Source organism: Sceloporus occidentalis, unplaced genomic scaffold (assembly GCF_023333645.1).
Source record: "Sceloporus occidentalis isolate IW3139 unplaced genomic scaffold, rSceOcc1.0.p SCAF_6, whole genome shotgun sequence".
Taxonomy (NCBI): domain Eukaryota; kingdom Metazoa; phylum Chordata; class Lepidosauria; order Squamata; family Phrynosomatidae; genus Sceloporus; species Sceloporus occidentalis.
In genome coordinates, this window is record NW_028316986.1 from 101,729,468 (window position 1) to 101,750,910 (window position 21,443).

Here is a 21,443-nt window from a genome sequence, read left to right on the forward strand (position 1 = left end):
GTTGAGGTAGGAGACAAGATGACAGTGGGAATCATTTTCTCCATGACAAAATTTTGTCATTTATTACATTTATTGTAGATAATTTTAAATGGGAGACTCACTGACCCAGGAAGACTTTTGGATTCTTTGCAAATTCACCTGGGAAAATCCTCAAAAATGTTGACAGTGGGAATCATTTTCTCCGTGACAAAATTTTGTCATTTGTTACATTGATTACAGATTATTTTAAATGGGAGACTCGCTGACCCAGGAAGACTTTTGGATTCTTTGCAAACTCACCTGGCAAAATCCTCAGAAAAAAGGGGAGGATTCCTCTCTTTCTTTTTCTCCCTTCCTCCCTCTGCCCTCTCTCTTTCTGAGCGAGAGAAAGAAAGAAAGAAAGAAAAAGGACAAACCAGGAAGTAATTACATTAAAAAGTTCTTCCACATTTCAGCTTATTAAAGCAACTGGGTAGTCAGGTTAGTTATTCATTACCAGGAGGTACAAGGTTTGCAGGCTCTCATTGCATAGAGGAATACATTTAAAGAAAATAAAGAGAGTGAGGAGGAGGAAAGGTAGGAAGAGTCTGTTTGAAGGTTTCTGTACTGTTTCTAACTGTCCTGTTGCTTCTTGATTTTAGGCTCCAAACACAATGGTTCAGGTCTTTCTGTCTGATCAGAAGAGGAAGTGAAAAATTCCCCTGACATGAACAGTTTTGCTTCAGTGCTCAGTCGGTGGAGGTGAAAGGCAACGAGGAATCTCCTGGTGAATACATTGGAGTTGAATGGAACTGTCTGAGGACTTCCCAGACTACAGCAAGATTTCTTGTTCATTCAGCTATATAAGGAAGATTCTGGAACAAATTTGGAAATGAAGCTTAATGAACAAGACATATTTAAAGCATTTGTGAATGCCTAGAATTATGTAAAAGGAGGCCCAAAGAAGTTTAAGACAGCATGGGAAACTGCTGTCAGAAAAACTGTGATTATCTGCAGTCCTACATACCCTGGCTTTTCAAGATCTGTGATTGTGGGTCAGGAGAAAAGGGTAGCCCACAACCGACGGAGCCAAATACCCCCATAAAAGATGGTATTGATGGACCACCTCCACCTCCTCTTCCTCTAGCACATCAAATTTGCACATTTGTGGCCTTGTTTGATTACCAAGCCCGTACAGAAGAAGATCTGAGCTTTCGAGCTGGAGATAAGCTTGAAGTTCTGGATAGGTCTCAAGAGAGCTGGTGGTTTGCAAGGCTACATGTAGAGAATGGGTTTTTCAGGCCTGGACAGAAACGAGAAGGTTACATCCCAGCCAATTATGTTGCTCCTGACCAGAGCATTGAAGCTGAACCGTAAGTTCTATTCGGCATATAATGTAATGTGTGGCAACCACTAGATAAACAAATGATCTTGGCCAGACATAAGAGAGAGGTTTTAATGTGCATTGATAGGGGACTGTCCCCACAATTGAGTAACCAGTTGGGTTACCATAAAAGTAGGTAAACCAGAAAATTGGGAGCAAATCCAAAAATTTGGAGTAATTATTCCTTTTAATTTAAGTGACAGAAAAAATATTTAGAGGGTATCGCTGATTTTGTACTGGTTTTGTGCATTTTCCCCTACATAATGTTAAAATAATGTTTGAGAAAAGGAGTAGTCATTTATCTTTAATGAAAGGAGCATGCTTAAATTCTAACTGTCTAGATGTTAAGAGCCAATGAGTTGTAGCATTGAGCACTGAACTATGACTCTGGAGAAGAGAATCTGAATCCCTGTTGGCCACAAAAATTCACTGGGTAACTATGGGCAAGTGACACACACTCAGCCTCAGAAGAAATCAGAGGCAACCCCACAGAACAAATCTTGTCATGAAAACCCTCTGAAAGATTCAATATAACTCAGATATTATTTGAAGGCACATAACAGACACTGCATGTCTATATGTGCTCCCCCCCTCGATGTTAATTCCTTCTGAAACAGATAGTGCTCTCCCAGGTTTTTCATTGCTATTTAGGGAATGTTGATCATGTGTTACATATGAATCCTTTATTTTCAAATGTGATATCCAGTGTAAAATATGGGAAATGGACCTTTTGGGAGCCTCATTTTACCTCTCAAGATTGACTAGCATTGATAAGAATTGTAGTGGTGCCTAAAGTTCTGAAAGCTCCTTCCTCCTTGGCTAGTGCAGTTATTACTTTTCTTTCAGTTGAAATACTCTAAGAAGAGCAAGACCAGAGTTTGGAAAAGTTGGTCATACTGGCTGGAGCTTTTGCATGTTATAGTCTGGTTTCTTTCTAGGCAGAATTCAAAGGGCTGATCATGATCTTTAAAGACCCACATGGCTTGGGTTCACAGTCTGAAAGACCATATCTCCCTGGATGAGCTTGCCTCAGTATTGAGATCTTTGGGGAAAGGCTTTTTGTGAATCCCACCACCATCACAGACATGGGAGAGAGACTCTTAATGGCTGCTTCCAGGTTCTGGAACTACCTCTCATGGGAGGTATAGTTGGCTCTCTCTCTCTTTCCTTTTCTTCGGGGGCTAAGGCTTTATTATTTAGTCAGACCTTTGGCTTTGACAAAAAGAGCTTTTAATGGGGTGGCTTAATCTGCTTTTTATCTGTCTTTATCCTTTCTTACCCTGTTTTAATTGTGTATTGTTTTAACCTTGTGTGTTTTATAAAACTAAACTGACATTGAATTGTTTTTGAACTTCTGTATGAATACTTTTTAAAATGATACTATATATTTTTAGATCTTGGATCTTGTGTAAGGAGAAAGGTGGGATATAATATAAATAAATAAGTAAATATATAGTCCCCCAAAAAGTAATTTTACATGTTATGGGCAAGACTAATCTGGCTGTCTTGGAACTGTGAGGGGGATAATTTTAACCAGTCTGTTGTGGTACCTTGCCATAGCAGGAAGAAAGATATTTCAAGGTTTCTTAATAGAGTATTAAGTCCATGATTGACCCAGAGAAGGTTAAAAACTACTGATCTCTTAATAACAAGGATTGGGAGCCTTCCAGATGGTTTGGCCTACAACTCTTTTCACTCCCACCTAACATGGCCAATGATAAGGGATTGTAGGAGTAGTAGTCCAAACTGTCTAGAGGGCCAGAGAATCCCAACCTTAAATACATATCTGACTTGGAGGCATTTGGCTGAGAAGATAGAGTACCCATGGTTTAGTATGGAAATTCAATAATTTCCACAAAATCAAGGGTAGCTTTCAGAAGAGTAACGTGATAATAGTATCTCTTATTTGTTCCACACCCTTTGAAGGACTGTTATTTTACTTATTCAGATAATTAAATATTATACTGTATGTGATGGCACTGAGGTTTGGTGAGATTTAATGGCGGGCTACAGACTGCCGCCGCCGCTTGCTCCGTGCAGGAGCCGTAGCAGTCACACCGCGCGGCTCCCGCGCAGAGCAAAAAAGGAGCTCCAAAATCGAGCTCCTTCTTGCGGCGCCTCTGTGACGTCGCGAGGCGCCGCTGGCGCATTCGCGACGTCATAGGCGCCGCAACACGTCTGGACGCTATGCATCTGATACGTAAAGATGGTGGCGCCCGTATGAACAGGGCGCCGCCATCTTGTACGTATTCTATACGTACTAGGGTTAGGGGGGTGCAGAAGCACTGCCCCTTCCTAACCCTAGTACGTATAGAATACGTACTAAATGGCGGTGTGTAACCCGCCAATAGCAGCTTTGCTGTCTCTTGTTTACCTTACAGCAAAGCCTGTGTCTGAGGGCTTGCCTACATTACTTGTAAACCCCAAATTCCTCCCAGGCTTGCTGCATGCTATTTACATTTTGCAGTCCCCAACCCTATATTGAGCCTGGGCTGTTTTCACGACGCCTGGACCTCGTTGGGGATTTCCACTCCTTGAACTTTACTGCATTGGCCCTGGAATGGGCCTGTAGCCTCCCCAAATGGAACGTTTAAATAAAAATGTAGACTGTAAAAAAGACTTGTTCACTTGAAATCTGAAAGACACCTAAATTCACTGTATCTTCTCCTTTCATTCCTTGGTTGTTGTTCATTTAATGCACCTGCATCTCATACAAAGGGCAGCCTGTTGATTTCAGTAGCCTACCAGGGTGTACTTGGTGCTATTGGAAACACACCTGGTTGACTTGCTTGGGAATGTCTCTGGAATGCTTGCTGCCAAGTATGCACAGATGAACACTTGCTTGATGAGAAGAAATATGCTTGTTATGACCTACTTGTAGTTTCAAGCACATTTTGTTGCTTTGTTTTCAAAGAAGCTCATTCATACTGTTTCTGTGACAATTTATATAATTTTATAAGTTGTAAAATTGAATCTATCTATAGATGCAGACAAAATTTGTTGTTCGTATTTGCTGTCAAGTTGACTTTGACTTATGGTTATACTTTGAAAGAGGGCCCTCCAAGAGTCCCAGGTTTTAACAACTTTGTTCAGATTTGCAAACTCAGGGCCATGGCTTCCTCAGTTAAATCAATCCATCTTCAATGTGGCCTTCCTCTTTTCCTACTGCCTTACATTTTCTTCTTATGATATACAGTTGGGGAATTATAGGATGTTGAAATCTTAAATCATCCAAACAGTACAGTACAAATAAGGAGGGAAAACATGGTCTCGAAGAACTTCCAATGTACAACAGCATAAATAAGTTTTAAAATTTTCTATTTATTCGTTCTGTTGTCATATAAGCTGCTAAAAACTTGAAAGGAATCTTACTTGTGATAAGTTACTTTCACACCTAGGCTGTATTTGCACTGCAGAAATAATCAAGTTTGATACCACTTTAACTGCTGTAGCTCAGTACTGTGAAATTCTGAAATTTGTAGTTTTTGTGATACATTTAGCCTTCTCTGTTAGAGAGCTCCACTGCCACAACAAACTACAATTCCCAGAATTCCATCACAATTAGCCATGGCAGTTGAAATGGTATCAAACAGGATTATTTCTGCAGTGCAGATGCAGCCTTGACTACTTTTTTCCACAATGACCTGGAACAATGTTTTGTTTTGTTTTGTTTTGATTTATTTATTTTGCTTCTAGGAGCTAGACTGTAATTCACTTCTTTTCAGTGTCATATCATATCTTTGCCTTGGAGCTGGCTTTTCACTGACTCTGGTGTGTTTAATGTCTAAATGCCACACCTCCAAGTCACCCCGAAGCCACCTGTTGTGTAATCGCTGGCATGACCTCCAGGTGACTTAGGGGCATGGTGCATGTAAACGCCACACCCTGAAGCTGAAGCTGCCACTCTGTTCCAGCCCAAAGTTAGTTTTTAGTGTCCTTTTAGGAAAGCTAGGTTGCTTTTCTCTTTTCCCTCATTTTTTACTAAATGAATGAGACATCTGCTGCTTACAAAATAGTCAATGTAAATTGGCAGTGGAGGGGAGGAGGAAGGGCTACTTTATTAGTATGGCTGTACCAAATAGTGTCACAAGGTGCACAACAGTGGCATCACTGGGGGGGGGGGGGATGCGGTGGTATGGACTGCACCGGGTGATACCTCAGAGGGGATAGGGTAGTATACCCCATGGATAGTGGGCAGTTGCTTTCTGGGTTGCATGTGGCCATGGCCACATTGGACCCGGAAGGCCAGGAGGTGGGCAAGGTGGTTGCCTTCCAGGTCTTGCAAGGTCAGGGCCACACATAAGGCCAGGCAGACTGCTGAAAGGGCTGAGTGTGCATGTCACTGCCACTGGAACGCCCACCCCCACAAGCCCTCCCTCCCTGCACTAGGTGACCCCTGGGGCAGGGGTGCCACTGGTGCATACTCAGATGACATGGGTTGATTTTGGCACCTTTAGCCATTTCCTTTGCAGCTTAAGGTATTCCATCTCATCCAGTTAATACATATTCAGGAAATCCATAGCTGTATATATATGGAAGAGAGCCACCATTTTGTATGTCCCAATTGCAAGTCAAATAAGAATTAAATAAATCAAGACAGAATAATTTCTTTGGAGTCTCTTTTTTGTCTGTCTGCCTTTCTGGATCCCACTCCTCCATCATATTTGTTTTTAGCTTCATGCACAGACATGTTTCTTTTTAGAGAGAGTCAGATCAGCCTTTCAGCAGCTGGCAGGCTGAAACTGTGTTGCCAAATTTCAGCAAGAGAAGGGATTATAGACTCAGCAGACAATTCTGGGGAAGTGGGGGTCTTTCCTAGGGGGGCATAATCCCTTCTCTCCCATGCAAGTTAGTGAAAAGATCTCAATTGAAATTCAGTAGAAGAGAAGGGGAAGTACTGCTACATACTAATTGGATGTGGAGAGAAAGCTCCCATCCCACTTTAAGTTCCCTGTTGTCTAATAATAATAATAATAATATAGAAATGAAATCAGTGAAAAAATTGGTGCATAATAAAAGAGAAGGACCAAATATATTTTTAGCAAGAGTACCATTTCTTGGAGTGAGGTGAGGTGGGTCTAGATTTGAGCAGAATGGACAGAATTCACAGGAAGAGTTGAAACCCTGTTCATTCTGTTGAATTACAAAACAAAAATAGTTTATAGTAAAATCTATGTATAGTGAACATTATTCCCAACCTTTCTTTTTCCCACAACAGAATACTGCTTCCTAAAATGACACTTCTGATTTTAAAAAAAATCTTAAGAAGGACAATACAGTCCCAAGCTGTTCAGGTCAAATCGCACATGACAATTGAGTGAATATCTTCCTTGAGGATTAAAAACACAAAGCCTGTCAATATCACTAAAACTAGTGTTCTTTGCTCTTTGAAAACAAAATATGCAGGGGTACACACTTGTCTCTTGTGGCAAAAGACAATTTGCAGTCAGTTTACCAGATATTTTTAGTAAGATTTTGATAGTTTGGATGCTGCATAATGTTTTACTGTTCTACCAGTCTAGTGGTGACTTTATTCAGAGAATGAAGTATTGCTTTTTACCCCCTTCTTCATTAGATAATGCTTTAAAAGGTTCAGCCATTGTTTCATGTTTATATTAAAAAATTCTAGACAGAACATCTTTTTCACAATGTGAATGCAGAACAAGAAAAAATATTTTGAGGGGACTATAGCTGCCAAGGGCAATGCTGACTGCAGGATTATACAGTCCAAAAAAGCAATCTTTCCAAGCTCTTCTTCATTGATTGTAGTTCTATATATGTAGCTTTAATTATTAAATTATTTAAATTATTTCAGAACCTTTTTAATAGAGTGGAATAAATAAATAAACAAAATTAAATGCTTTAGATATAAAGTGAAGTGTTAACTTCACACTTAAATACATGTATTTAAACCAACAAAGTTTGAACTCTGAGCACATAGCAATGTTCCTGATTAAAAGTACAATTTCTCTCCGTCACACTCTTGTTCCTGTGCATCCATGCATTCTTCTTCTTTTGGATTATATTCTGCACTACAAACAGAAACCATGGAAACTAACAAATCACCTGTCCTTGCTTTTATTAGTGGCATTGTTTTATCCAAACATGAAAATGACCCTGTGCCAGCAAACGCTGCTCAGCTGTACTATTAATATTAATACACACCCAGTAGGAAGACTGGATGTGAAGACAAATCCTCCTTTGTTTCTCACAGAAAAATCCTTGTAGTCCTTCAAGCTTACTTTCTCTTTTAAGTGTTGTAATAAAGGTTCCTTTCACTGTTTATCAAACAGTGATTGAAACACTGGTTAGACTATCAATTAAATGTGACATGTCAGTGATAGGGGAGCAAAGTGTACATGCCCCAGAGAATTAAGACTAGAATTCTATACCTCAAAGGTGGGTAACACAAGGCCCATGTACTTTATGTAGACAAATTTGCTGGGCTTTCAGCATCAGTACTGTTGCTGCTGCTGCAAATAGTAATGATAATAATAAAAATAAAAAATTACTACTGTTCCAGGGAAACTACTGTTCCAAGGTGCATGCAGAGCAAACTAACTGGAGCATGCTTCTTTTCCCTTGATACGATTGATTCCATAATAATCTCAGGACTGCAGAGCTTGGGAAAGTTGGTGGTGGTAGTCATGGTTGTTTTACTAAGACTGCATACACTCCAACATTTCATGGTGGAAACTGGAAAACATGTGGCCAAGTGATACCAGAATGTGGTCAAGATGGCAAAAATTATTAATGAGTAAGAAAATAAAAGCTAGGAAAGGGTGCAGCAGTTTGTTTTTGCCTTAGCCTACTGGGAAGGGCACAGTATTCACTGCCTGCCAGAAACTTGGAAAGGATGGAGCCACCCTGGCTTCTCTTGGGAGGGAGATCCACAGTCAGAATGCGGTTATATACCCACCAGCCTAAGTTAGCCCCCTTTTTCTTGTCTTTGCAGTGGAAGACCTATCTATTGAGGTATGCTTTCACCAACATTCTGCTTGATAGGAACAAAGATTCTAAATATACAAGCAGGAACTTTTAATATTTTAATTTTACTTCTATTTTTATTGATGACTTTTATGCTGTTATCACTGAATTTGCATTTAATAATATGTGTTTATTAAGCTCAGTTTCAATATGTACATCTCAGTTTCAATATGTACATATTCATTATGTTTTATAGTGGTGGAAGCTGACTTGTATCTCAACCATAGCATATTTATTTATTTATAACAATAAATAAATAATACAAATACAATAATACTAATTTTAAAAGATTAAAAATATATTAAATATTATATTAGTCTCCCACATCCTCACCCAGTGTACTGAGCTCACTAGACCTCAATCTTCAGGCAAGCACATAAAGGGACAAGCACTGTCTCAAGTATAGAGGTTCAAATACCTATTTATCTACCTTCAACCTACATACTTATTTTTGGGAAACCAGGCATGTGTTCCCACAAATGTTTCCCAGTGGTAAGGGTAGGGGAAAAAGTGGCAACAATACAGAAGAAATAGCAGCAGGAGAAAGTTTGTTAATACCACTGACAGTAGGGGTAACTCTGTGTCCTCCCTCCCAATGTCTGCTCCTGCTATACTTGCATAGCTAGGAGTGAGCCCTATTAAATTCACTGGAATTTATGTCAGAGTAAGCATGATCCAAAACATAATGCAGAAATAATCCAGTTTGCAATCACTCTAACTGCTCTGGCTCAATGCTAGGGAATTCTGGGAACTGTAGTTTTGTCAGACAGTTAGCCTTCTCTGTCAGAGGAGATTATCAAACAGGGGTGGAAAAGGGATGGGATTGCTCCTCCATTCTTATCCCATCCTTGACAGTGTGAATGACAGCTGGCGTGAAAGGCTTTCACACCGGCAGCACCTATCCTGTCATCAAAGCAGCATTGCGATCATGGGAAATTCCATTATTACAAAATGGTGGCCAATGTCTCTTTAATTAAAGGCTAATGATGGGTTATTGACAGGTGAGACTTCATTTGAAAGCCTATGGTACCACTGCTGTCATTCATGCTTCATGGACAGGATAAGCACAAATGACATGTGAAAGTCCTTCCCACAATCGAGCTGGAAGGACGGGACAATGACAAGAGAGGGACAGGACGTCCTTCATATGATAATCTCTAGAGGGATCTGTTGCCACAATAAAATAAATATAATTGTGCTGTAAATTGAATAAAATGCACAACAACCACATGATTTAATGTACAGTTGTAATAAAGCCATTCTAAGCTTTAAAAGTAATTTAGCTATGAAACGTTGTCGTTGTATGCCTTCAAGCAATTTCTGACTTATGACAACCCTAAGGCAAACTTATTACAGGGTTTTATTACAAGGTACTTTTATTGTGCAGCATACTCTGTTCCACTAGTTATTAAAAGACAAAATCAAGGATCTTGTTGGAAAATCCAGCATCTTGTATGCCAGTATATGTTTCTGGAATGAGATCATCCAAGTTCCTTCTTACTACTGTAGCCCCCTGTGCCATGTCCAAAAGAATGTGCTCCAGAGTAGAAGGATCCCTCCCATCCTGCTGGGAGAAGATGTTAAGCAGCAGGTGCGGCTACTGACTGGAGGCCTTGGTAAAGGATTTCAGTGATGCTGTGGTTACTAGTTTAGGGAGATGTTAAAAACAAAACCAGGAATTACCTTGCTTCTGAGGAGAAAAAGGACCAGAGGACTGGGAATTATATTGTAGGAAATATTGCTTAGTTTAAAGAATATGACTCTGCAAAGGGGGTTTACACAGGGATCAGAAGATGGTTATATTTCATTTTTAGGCTACTGTATACCATTTGTAGAGGTTTGGGATAAGGTTGCAGATGGTAAATTGGGAATCACAGTAGCTGGCTTGTGAATCCAGAGTTCAAGTTATATAATCTGCTTTCTGGGTGAGTGACATTCAACATATTGGAAGATTTTGGGGGGCCCATTGGACCAGGATAGACATTTATTTTGTACATCTGATCCTACATGGTTGACAGCTGTGGAGCTTGGCACTATGTTTGTACATTTGTGTGCTAAAGTATGGTAGCATGATGTACATAGGGGATAGTCAGTCCACCATATCCATGGATTCTGTATCTATGGATTCAAACCCCCAATGCTTGCAAGGATTTAAAAATATATATACATTCCCAAAACAAACCATGATTTTGCCATTGTATAAAGGGGCAGCATTTATTACTTCATTGTATTTAATGGGACTTGAGCATCCACCAATTTTGGTATCCATGGGGAGGGAGGTCCTGGAAACAAACCCCAGTAGATTCCAAGCGCCCATTGTATAAGGTAGGTGTACCTCCTCTGAATAAACATGCCATGAAAAGCACATGATAGGGTCAACCTAGGGTTGCCATAAGTCAGAAATGACTTGAAAGCACACAGCAGCAACAAAGGAGCAAGGAGGGGAGGTGAATGCAGCAAAACACTACACTGCTCTGAAAGCTGATTAACTGATGCAGGACAGTGTGATAGATTCAGGGAGAAAATGATAGATAGGACAGACTGTTGGTGTGAGATTTAGGAAAGTGGAGATGGTTAGGTAAGGGAATGTTAGACGTAATGAATGGAGTAGGGAGATAGTTACAGCCACACCTTAGTTAACAAAGCCTCTGACAATGAAGCTCCTTTTTACAAAGTACCTTTAAGTCCATGCAGCCTACCCTTTTCCTCCTTGCCCTCTTGTCTAGCTTGTCAAGTTTAATGCTTTCTGTTGGTATCACCATTAGGAGGATGGTGAAGGAGAGCTGACTTTTGATGTCTGTTTGCAGCTTTGTGTCTTTAGTAAACTATTCAATAAAGCTTGTGCTGAAAAAAGAATGGGATTATGCTGTAGCCAATCCTACTGCAGCTGCATAGCCTGCCTTCAGAAACTTCCTCCGGAATCCTTTACTGAGCATGCATGAACAGCAAAATGGTGACAAACTGGGAGAGCAGATAAACCTAATTTACCAGCTACTCCCAGCGGGTTTGTAAGATTATTTTGGCCACCAAAATTGAAATCATAAGAAAAGTGGAAGTTGGTGAACTTAAAAAGTCATCCCTGGATACATTTTGGAAGAAGCTTTCAAGTAGTTTCTGGAAGGTTCAAAATGTTTGTGTTTACTCATAAAGACTTGCCTTACCTGGTTGATTCATTTGTATGTTTTATTAATTTTGGATAAAAACATTGATAAAACATGTTGAATAGCTCTTCTTTTTTTGTGGTGTAGGAATCCATCCCTATTCTCTCCATGTTACTTTTGTCTCTGGTACCAAATTTTCTGTTAAAGAAGTAATGTTCCAGAACACACCTACTTTATTAACTGAGGTGTGTGTGTACATCTGTGTCTCTATGTACACACACATAGTCGCCTGTCAGTTTATAGTGACTGTATTAATTGCATAGAGTTTTCTTAGACGAGGGACTCAGAAGTGGTTTTGTCAGTTCCTTCCTCTACAGTATAGCCTACAGCAACTGGTGGTATGGGGACATGAATGTTGGTCTAGGATACTAGGAGACTAGAGTCTAAGCCCCTGCTTGGCCATGGAAACCCACTTAACAAGTCACATTCTCTCAGCCTTAGAGGAAGGCAAGGGGCAAATCCCCTTTGAACAATTTTTGCCATGATAGGGCTGCCTTAGGGCTGCCTTAAGTCAGAAGTGACTTTGGCACACAGTATTATTTGACAGTGTTCCATCCAGGTATTAAACAGGGCTGACCTGCCTCAGCTTCACAATCAGACAGGATCTAGTGACTTCAGGGTATCTGGACATTTTAAATTCATCCTAAGCATGAATGAGCTAGATGAGCTAGAATAGTGGTCTCCAAACTGTGCCCTTTAAGAGATTTTGGATTTCAGCTCCCAGAAGCCTCAGCCATGTTGGCCAATAGTCTGGGATTCTGGGAGCTGAAGTCCAAAATCTCTTAAAGAGCACAGGAACCACTGAGCTAGAAGGACTCAAACCAGGTCTATGCACTTGTGTCCCTTCATGAGGACAGTGCAACATTTGGCATTATTCAGTAATACCAATCCTGCCCAGTGTCTTGAGCAATGCCTGATAGCTGGATCTAATCATCTTTTTAATTTCCTACCATTCTCCTGACCTAGTGAAGAGCCCTGGTGGTGCACTGGTTAAATGCCTGTACTGCAGCCACTCTCTCACAAACCACAAAGTTGTGAGTTCAGTACCAGTCAGGGGCTCCTGGTTGACTCAGCCTGACATCCTTTGGAGATTGCTAAAGTGAGTACCCAGCTTGTTGGGGGCAATTAGCTTACACATTGTAAACTGCTTAGGGAGTGCTTAAGTGCACTGATAAGTGGTATAGAAATGTACCTTCTATTGCCAGTGTTCCTGTGTAGAATTCTTGGAAGGTTAAAGGTTGACTAGGCCTGTCTGCTTTCTGAGGTGCTATTGCAGCCAAGTAAATACCCTCTAGGATCTGATGGAGAAGGGGTCTACCAGAGGGTACTTTTCATGTGGACTCCTCAAAACTGAAGCTGGTCCTTGTAGTGGACTAACAAAGAATGATGACTGACATCACAAACTTTAGGAACATGCTTTGAAACACCTTGTTTAATAGCTTTTTAAATATATATATATATATATATATATATATATATGTTTTTTATCCAAACTCTGCTCAGGCTACCAGGGTGTTCGCAAAGCTGAAAAGTTTTTTTTTTTTAATGGCAGTAGCAGAGTATTTGAAAGTGTGGAGACTGCAGACAGAAAAACTGAAAGAGACCTAGGAAAATCTGCAATGCAGATACATAGGGAGGGGGGAAAGGAGAGGGTTCAGGATTAAATCTACCAAAGCATGGAACTGTGCAGGTTTGTGGGGAGCAGGACAGGGTTTCCAAAATTGGTATTATATGGGGCTGAAAATGTGTGGGGAAAAGGTAAAAAAGAATGTTTCTAAAAGTATTCTTCTGCTCCTGAAGAAGCTTGAGTGGTGAACATATGACAAGAGACTCTGAAATGTCTGCACTAATTTAACATTACAAATAGTTCTGGCCTGCATCATTCCATCATACCTAGGATAAAGTACTATTTTTTTCCTCTCTTGTATTTTTAGACCAAAATTGACAGAATTAAGAAGCAAGCTGTATCTGGGTACTCAGTCTTCTTAGGTTTATTCCAGAAGACTACTGAATCAATGGTATATGCTGTGAAAACAATCCCTTGGGATTGAATAAGACTGGGAATAAGTAGGTAGAACAATGTAGGCTAGATGGGTGCATGCTTGCAGGAGAGGGGATTGCCCTCAGTGGATTGTGTTCTTCCAAATTTTGGCTGATTGTTCTCTTTCCCAGCAGCCAACTGCCCCCTGTTTCAAATTTCCCACATGATACGAGAGGCTTTGGAGGAGCTTCTTAGATATGGTTGTGGGACAGAGGAAAGAATATGAAGCCTTCATTTTGTAACTCATTTACCTTAATTTATCTTAAGATCCACCTACTCAGCCCTGTAGACATTGTTGTTGTCATTGTTGTTCTTGTTGTTGTGTGCCACCAAGTCATTTTTTACTTATAGTGACCCTAAGGGAAACCTATCATAGGGGTTTCTTGGCAAGTTCCTTCACAAGGGGTCTGCCAATGCCATCTTGAGGCTGAGAGTGTGTAATTTGCCCAAGATCACCCAGTGGGTTTTTATACTCGAGCAGGGAATCAAACCCTCATCTCCAGAGTCATAGTCCAACACTCAAGCCACTACACCATGGCACAGTGGTTAATAAAAACATAATGTAAAAAATTAAAAGGTAAGAAAATAAAATAAATAAAATGTAGTATTGTGGAAATATCACTGAAAAATAGAAAGACTGAAAAAAACATATGAAAACTTGGACATAAAATCTAAACTATACTTCAGTTATTGTGAAAATAATAATTGGAAATAGTGTCAAAATAGTAAAAGAGAATCAGAACACCTTTTCATCTGTGATAGCCCTTTTCATAATAAAATTCCTGGTTTCCATAGCAAAGCAATTTAAGTAATTACTGTTACAGAAATATCCTTTGCTCTCTTATTAGTTATAGTAACATAGAAAAAAATAACAAATAGTAGGGATTGCTATGGTACATAATAACTGTTGCTAAAATTCTCTGTTGAAAGAGAGAGAGAGAAAGAGAAAGAGAAAGAGAAAGAGAAAGAGAAAGAGAAGGAGACTACCAGAACTGTACAGTTAGAAATTAAAGTATGCAAATACACAGTTATAGCTAAATGGAGAGACTTTGAAAGATGGTGTATGTTAACTGATTGTTCATGCAACAATAATCTACTGATGTTATAAATGCATATTGACATAACTTTTTTAAAAAATGTATGTGCCATGGATATGCATGTACACATATATTATACCTTAATAACTAAAAGAGAAGGGGGAAAAGAACTGATGTTTGTATATCCAAGCAGCAATAACTGTCAGCTCCTAAATGTAACTGGATAATAGTAATGTGTTCACATGTACTTTGTCTCACCATGTAAACAGGGGTTTAAAAAAGTTATTCACATATTTCTTTTTAGAAGCCTGAAAGCATTTAAATCAAATGAAATAGCTTAAGAGATTACTCTTTGAAAGAATGCAAGATGTTAAATCTGATTATTCAGATGACTGCAAGCAGGGCATTAAGAATGTGATTGATTGCTGAAGGAAGGCAATATATGAAGTAAGATTAATTTAATGAGACATGCTAGAATGTTTCTGTGAAGGAATTTAGAAGCACAGAATGCACTATGCGATCACAAAAGACCAGGGGATATCTCCCAGAAGATATCTTCCTAAAATTTGGAGCAAATATATAAATGTACATTGCTTGACCTCTGCACTCATTTGAAACTTCTTAATAAAGCCTTGTAAAAGTTATCAGAGAGTGGTACAACTCCCAGAAACCTCATAGCTAACATGGGTGCTGGTGGATGCTGGGTGGTGCAGTCCAAAGTAAAGTTTCCAAGTTTTGTTTCTTGTGGGTGATAATTTCATAATTTCAAATTTTGCTTTTCTAACCACAACTCACAGAAGCTCCCACTGAGCATGACCCGAGTGCTGACTGGAGGATTCTGAGACCTGTGGTCCAAAGAAGTAATGTTTCCAAGCTGTGGATTTGTATTGGTTGGCCACAAAAACACTCACCACTAATTACTTAGATTGAGTGAACATGTAAATGGTTTCCTTGAAAATCCATTGTCTTCCAACAGCCCTTTTGATAAATCCAGATACCCACAAGGGGACATCTCCCTGGAGTTAATCATCAATGCTCATGGGATGGAATGATTGGTCAACCCTCCCTGCTCTTCCACTTTTCCCAAGGCAAAAACATTATGAAAGGAAACAGATAGTAGCAGAGGTCTCCAGTGAACTAAAGAGATGCCCACTGGGGTTTGGCTGGAATCAGGCCTCCCTTGTTCACTCCATGGGCCACATAGCAAATTAGGAAGGATACAAGCCTGAGTTGAGCTTGAGCCCTTGGCTGGTATTTAACTCGCAACCTTGTGGTTTATTGAGTGAGTGGCTGCAGTACTGGCATTTAACCACTGTGCCACCAGGGCTTCTAGTGCAGTGTTATCCAAATTCCCTTAAAAACAAATATATTGACATGCCAAAATCAATATATTTGTTTTTAAGGGAATTTGTACTTAGCTCAAAATGGGATTTCTAGTGCAGTCTGGGCAACAGCAACCTTAGGGATGAAGCCCAATGTTTACGGGGTCCATAATCACACAGAGTTTCAGATGTTGGTTTCCAAATAAGAAATATAACTTTATTTAGGTGAATAAGCAACAACCCTCCTCCCCCCACTAGGGACGTAGCCAAGGGGGGGAGTCCTTGGGGTCCGGACCCCCCTTCCATTAGAAAAATGAATGGTGCGTGCTGCTGCGCTGCCGCACCCAAGCCCCATTATAATGGTGGCACTTAGTCTGAACCCCCCCTTCCTAAAACCCTGGCTAACTCCCTGCCCCCACATACACAATCCATGCACTCACAACCAAGAAGCCAGGGAAATCAAAGGTGGGAGGGGTGAACAGAAGTAAGGCTCCACTAACAGTGATATGTTACCAGCTGTGGGTCCAATCAATGAGATCCGGAATGGAAGACTCGACAGCTACCACAGCAAAGAGTAGGAACGGGTGTATTGGGGGGCAGAGCTTAGGCAAAACTGACAGAGTGCTTAGCCAAACTAGTACAACAAGGGCCTTTTTCCATCCAATATTTATATCCTGAAAATAGCTAGGGGGTACCATCCTGGCTGATGAATGGATTGGGATGGTTTGAGATCAGTGTAAAGTCGAAGGCTTTCATGGCCGGCATCCATAGTTTTTTGTGGGTTTTTTCGGGCTATGTGGCCATGTTCTAGCAGAGTTTCTTTCTGACATTTTGCCAGCATCTGTAGCTGGCATCTTCATCTTTCTCTGAGGATGCCAGCCACAGATGCTGGTGAAACATCAGAAAGAAATTATGCTAGAACATGGCCACATAGCCCAAAAAACCCACAAAAAACTAGGTTTGGGATCAGTTTCCCAAATGGAGAAGAAAGGAGTAAAACCAAATTGAATGGGAGGGCGATAGACGCGCATTCCACAGATGAAAGTGGGTTAGCGTGCAGGACTGTTGATTTACTCCCAAGGCCAACTCCTTTATCCTGGATCCTCCTTACCTACTACTAGGCATATCACTTCTATTTGGATCTAATCTAGGCCCCAGGCAACTCCTGTTGCTAGCTTCAACATGCAGGAATTTAGGTTGGCAATGCCTGCATTAGGGCATCCTCAATGGAGTCATGGAAGGGTCACCCAGCCTGTGTACTTTATTTCAATTTTGATATAAAATATGATAGCTAAATAAGGTACCCAAAAGCTTGGAGTAACAACAGAATGGGGTCAAATCACTTGGAGATGTACCTTTTCCAGAGGATGAACCATAATAATATTTGCCTTTGGCTGCATCCACACTGCAGAAATAATCCAATTGGACACCACTTTAACTGTCATGGCTCAGTGCTATGGAAATCTAGGATTTGTAGTTTTGTGAGACATGTAGTCTTCTTTGTTAGAGAGCTCTGGTGCCACAACAAACTACAAATCCCAGGATTCCACTAGGCAGTTGCAGTTAAAGTGGTATCATACTAGATTATTTCTGCAGTGTGGATGCAGACATAGAGATGCATTTGGGTCCAATCTGAATTCAGTGTTTTCTTAACACACCCTCTATTAACTCAAGTCTCTCTCTTTGCAACCTATGTAGCATGGAAATTGTACCCAGAGTTTTCATCCTCATCTGTTACCCCCTCTTTTTTTTTTTTTCTCTTTCACTGCCTGTAGACCTCCTTCTAGGCCCAGTTGCTATTCCAGCTATTCTCACAGCACTCTCTAAATAGTCTGGCAGCTATTTCCACAAAGGGGAGGAAAAGGTTTTTTTTTTTTGGGGGGGGGGAGGTTCAGGCTATGTGGCCATGTTCTAGCAGAGTTTCTTTCTGACGTTTCGCCAGCATCTGTGGCTGGCATCTTCAGAGAATGCGTTGCCTGGGAAAAGTGGGTGTATACATACTGTGTGAGCCTAGGAATGCAGGAGTGATTTGCATGCGTATTGTTCTGTGCTGATGGCCGCCATGTAACTTGTGTAACTCACCCAAGGTCACTTGGTGGGTTTCCATGGATGAATGAGGAATTGAATCCTGATCTCCATTGTCCATTGAGTCATTGTCCAATACTCAAAGCATGGCACTCAAACACTGGCTCTCTACTGGAACATTTAGTATTAGTCTTATAAATATTTAGTATTTATATTATATTATGGAGGTAAACTAACGACACTTATTGGGGCTGGAATAGCCTCATCATTGTTCCTTTCTCAAGACACAGGGAACAAAGAGATTGGCTATCATCTTGAATAATGAAAAAGCAACTTTTAATGGACTGGGAGAAAGCAAAAGAAAGAAAAACATATGCTATCTACCTCCAACATGCCCTCTTCCCACTGATTACTTTATACAACTTTATTTCTAACAATAGTTACAATCCTTAAAATTTGTTTCACACTCAGTTCCATGCAAAATGGATTCAAATCTCAGTGCCTCTAAAAACAGAGGTTATTAACCAGTTCCAAAGTTGTATTAAATAGTTTGGGACAGTAACCTAAATGTAAATACCAAGTTTGGTCCATATTGGTTCATAGGCATGCATTTTAATCCAAAAGTAATCCCCAAACAAACTAGAAATCGAAAGGATTGGTTTGGGATGTAGCCAAAGTAGTTGATGAAACAGGTGCAAAACTACATTTTGATCTCATTTGGTGACACACCAAGTATGGTGCCTCTTAAGATCAAGTATGTGGGCCCTTATACCTGAACAGACTGACAGAGAAGCACTGTATATAACAGTGAAATTTATGTGCTTTCAGGTCATCTGTCAATATATGGCAACCTGAAGAATTGCACAGGATTTTCATAATAAAGGAATATTCAGAGGTGATTTGTCAATGCTCTGCTCAGAATATAGCCTACATCACCTGGTCTTCTTTGGAAGCCTCCCTGACCCTGCTTAGCTTCCAAAATCAGGATTAGAATGGTAGGATCTACAGGTGGCTTTAGGATATTTAATTTGAAAAGTTATGGTGCAGATGTAATAACTGTTATAGCACTTTTAGGCTGAGGACATAATAACACTTGCCAGACAGTAAATCCTATTGAATACCATGGGACTCAGAATTAAACAGTGTGATATTGCTTTACAATCCATAAGGTCTAATCCCTCCAATAATGCATGAAATAAAACAAAAAGCATATTTTTCTCCAAGAATATATTCTGCTCTGAGTGTGATCGTATCTGAAGACAAAATCAGCTTTATCTGGTTTTGGTTTGACACATCAGTACAGGATAACACTGATATAGCATTTTAGAGAGTTTTGAAAAGTGTTGGGAAAAGCAGGGTGAACTATTGAAGATTCTGTTTTTCTCAATGAGTAGCACTGGCTGGCATGAAAAATATAATCCTTCCTGGCATTCAGTAAGATCAGCAACATTTAACCTGAGAAGCAAAGAGTAATTGTATAACATTATATTACTGACTGGAGTAGAATGAGTCTGCACTCAATGGCATCTTGTGAGATACAATTTTCGTATTTCCCATATTTTTGAGCCTGTGACATTTCAGAATGTCTGAATACTGGCCATCATGAATCTACCTGTTCTGTGTGGGCATTTTAGCTCCAGAGAGTGGCACAAACCAGGATGGGTGCTGGCTAATGCCAACACAGCTTTTCAACTCACATTTTCCAAAACTGCAAGTGGCATTGCCTAGTTTTTGTGTGTGTTTGCCTTCTCATCCACTGCTTAAACCAGGCAAAACACTTCTTCTTGAGGTTCGTATTTGTTATCAGTAATGACGATGTAGAGGGACAAGGTCCACAAAATAAATGGGTGTAAATTAGTTACGAGCAGAGATAATAACTTACCGTACTGCAAAAGTCTATAGACAAGAATAATGGCATTAGATAAGAAAAAGGGGAAGGTTTACTATGATTTCCCAGCATATTCTTCAAATTAGAAAGCTTTCCTGATCACTTTAATTGTGGACACTTCCAGAAAATGAGGAACTATTAAATCTAGGTTGGGGAAAATTGTTGAGATCCCAGTTCAAATATAGATACCAGGTAGCAATTTTTATTTTATTTTTCTGGACCATGGATTCTTGAACTCTGTCCACGGAGTGAATGAGTATAAACTCCCTTCCAGAGGAGGCTGGACTGCCCCATCCAATGACAAATAACATTTTTGCTTTGTTTTGACACGCCGTTAGGAACTGATTTTTTTCCCCAGTGGGAAAAAGTTTTTAATAATGCTCTTTGTTGTTGCTTTTTAATGGATAGATTTTAAACCTGTTTTTATTCTATTGATAGCTTAATTATATTTCAACATATATATATGCGTGTGGAGTGTGTGTGTGTGTGTGTGTGTGTGTGAGAGAGAGAGAGAGAGAGAGAGAGAGTTTCCATGTATAGCTCTCAATTTTTGTAACCTACCTTGAGTCCCAGGGCTGGGGGAAAAGGTGGAATATAAATAATTAAATTATTGTTATTGTCAACTGTGGGCTGGTGGGGGCCATGGTGGACTGAAACGTCATAGTTACCTGGATGGCTGATATCTGATGCCTTTAGTGAGAGGTCGCTTTATATGATTAGATGAAAATTTTTTCTTCATGATGTAATTGATTCATTAAGATGACAAAGAGAAAGGTCATGAATAAGGAAGGATTGAGATGGAGTTTAGCACAGAGTTTCTCATCTGATTTTTAATGGTTGTTTCCTGCTTTCAGCTTTGACATCATATTCTCATAAACTCACCCTATAGCTTTGGTTATGTTCCAGAATCAAGTCCAAGTTAATGGTAAAAGCTTACAGCATCTGGTATAGTAGATCTAATCAATCTCTGAGCTATTTGGACAATTAAGTTCCAACAATATTGGATATATATATTTAAGGCAACAGACTAAAGGTTGGGATCATACGCCTTGGAACATCCACAATAGTTTGTACCCTTTCTGTGCACATTATCTGTATGTATTACCCTTGTATATGCATTGTTTTTGTCCTGCATTGTTGGCTTCCTTCATGTATACAGTGGACCCATGATATCTTTGGGCTAGTGATCTGCAGATCACAGATTGCTACACCCCATATTATTCAATGGTGGCACATAAATGCAGATGAGTCTGTTCACAAGCTGCCACCATTGAATAATATGGATGTGACCATCCATGGTTTTTGCCATCTGTGGGGGTCAGAGAGGAGGCGGCGGTGTGGAGCTGGAATCCCATGGATGGGAAGGGTCCACTGTACTTGGAAGGCAGAAGTGCCTATATGCACAACCCGAACTCCCTTTTAACACCAAATTATCCTTTGATTTGGTAGTTGAAAGAGAGCCACATTAGCCACTTAAATGTGAAACAAAAATGCATGCAGAATCAAGGATAAATGGCAAGAAGGAAAAAAAAAACACACAAGATGAAAAGAAAAGCAGGAAACGTATTGAGGGTGTGAGAATCTGGAGCTTCATGGATGGAAAGTAAATTAATAATAAGGCATTTTTTTTAGATTCTAGT

The 21,443-nt window shown here is 40.0% G+C and overlaps 1 protein-coding gene across 1 annotated transcript in view; it reads left to right on the forward strand.

Moving 5' to 3' along the window:
- Window positions 1-382: 382 nt before the first annotated feature.
- The window catches only part of LOC149311200 (tyrosine-protein kinase FRK-like), a 62,920-nt gene continuing 41,859 nt past the window's right edge, over window positions 383-21,443 (forward strand). Inside the window, exons 1-2 of the mRNA XM_089530544.1 lie at window positions 383-459; window positions 621-1,331. Of these exons, the coding sequence (XP_089386670.1) occupies window positions 937-1,331 (395 nt within the window). The 5' untranslated portion in view covers window positions 383-459; window positions 621-936. The remainder of the gene's footprint in view (window positions 460-620; window positions 1,332-21,443) is intronic.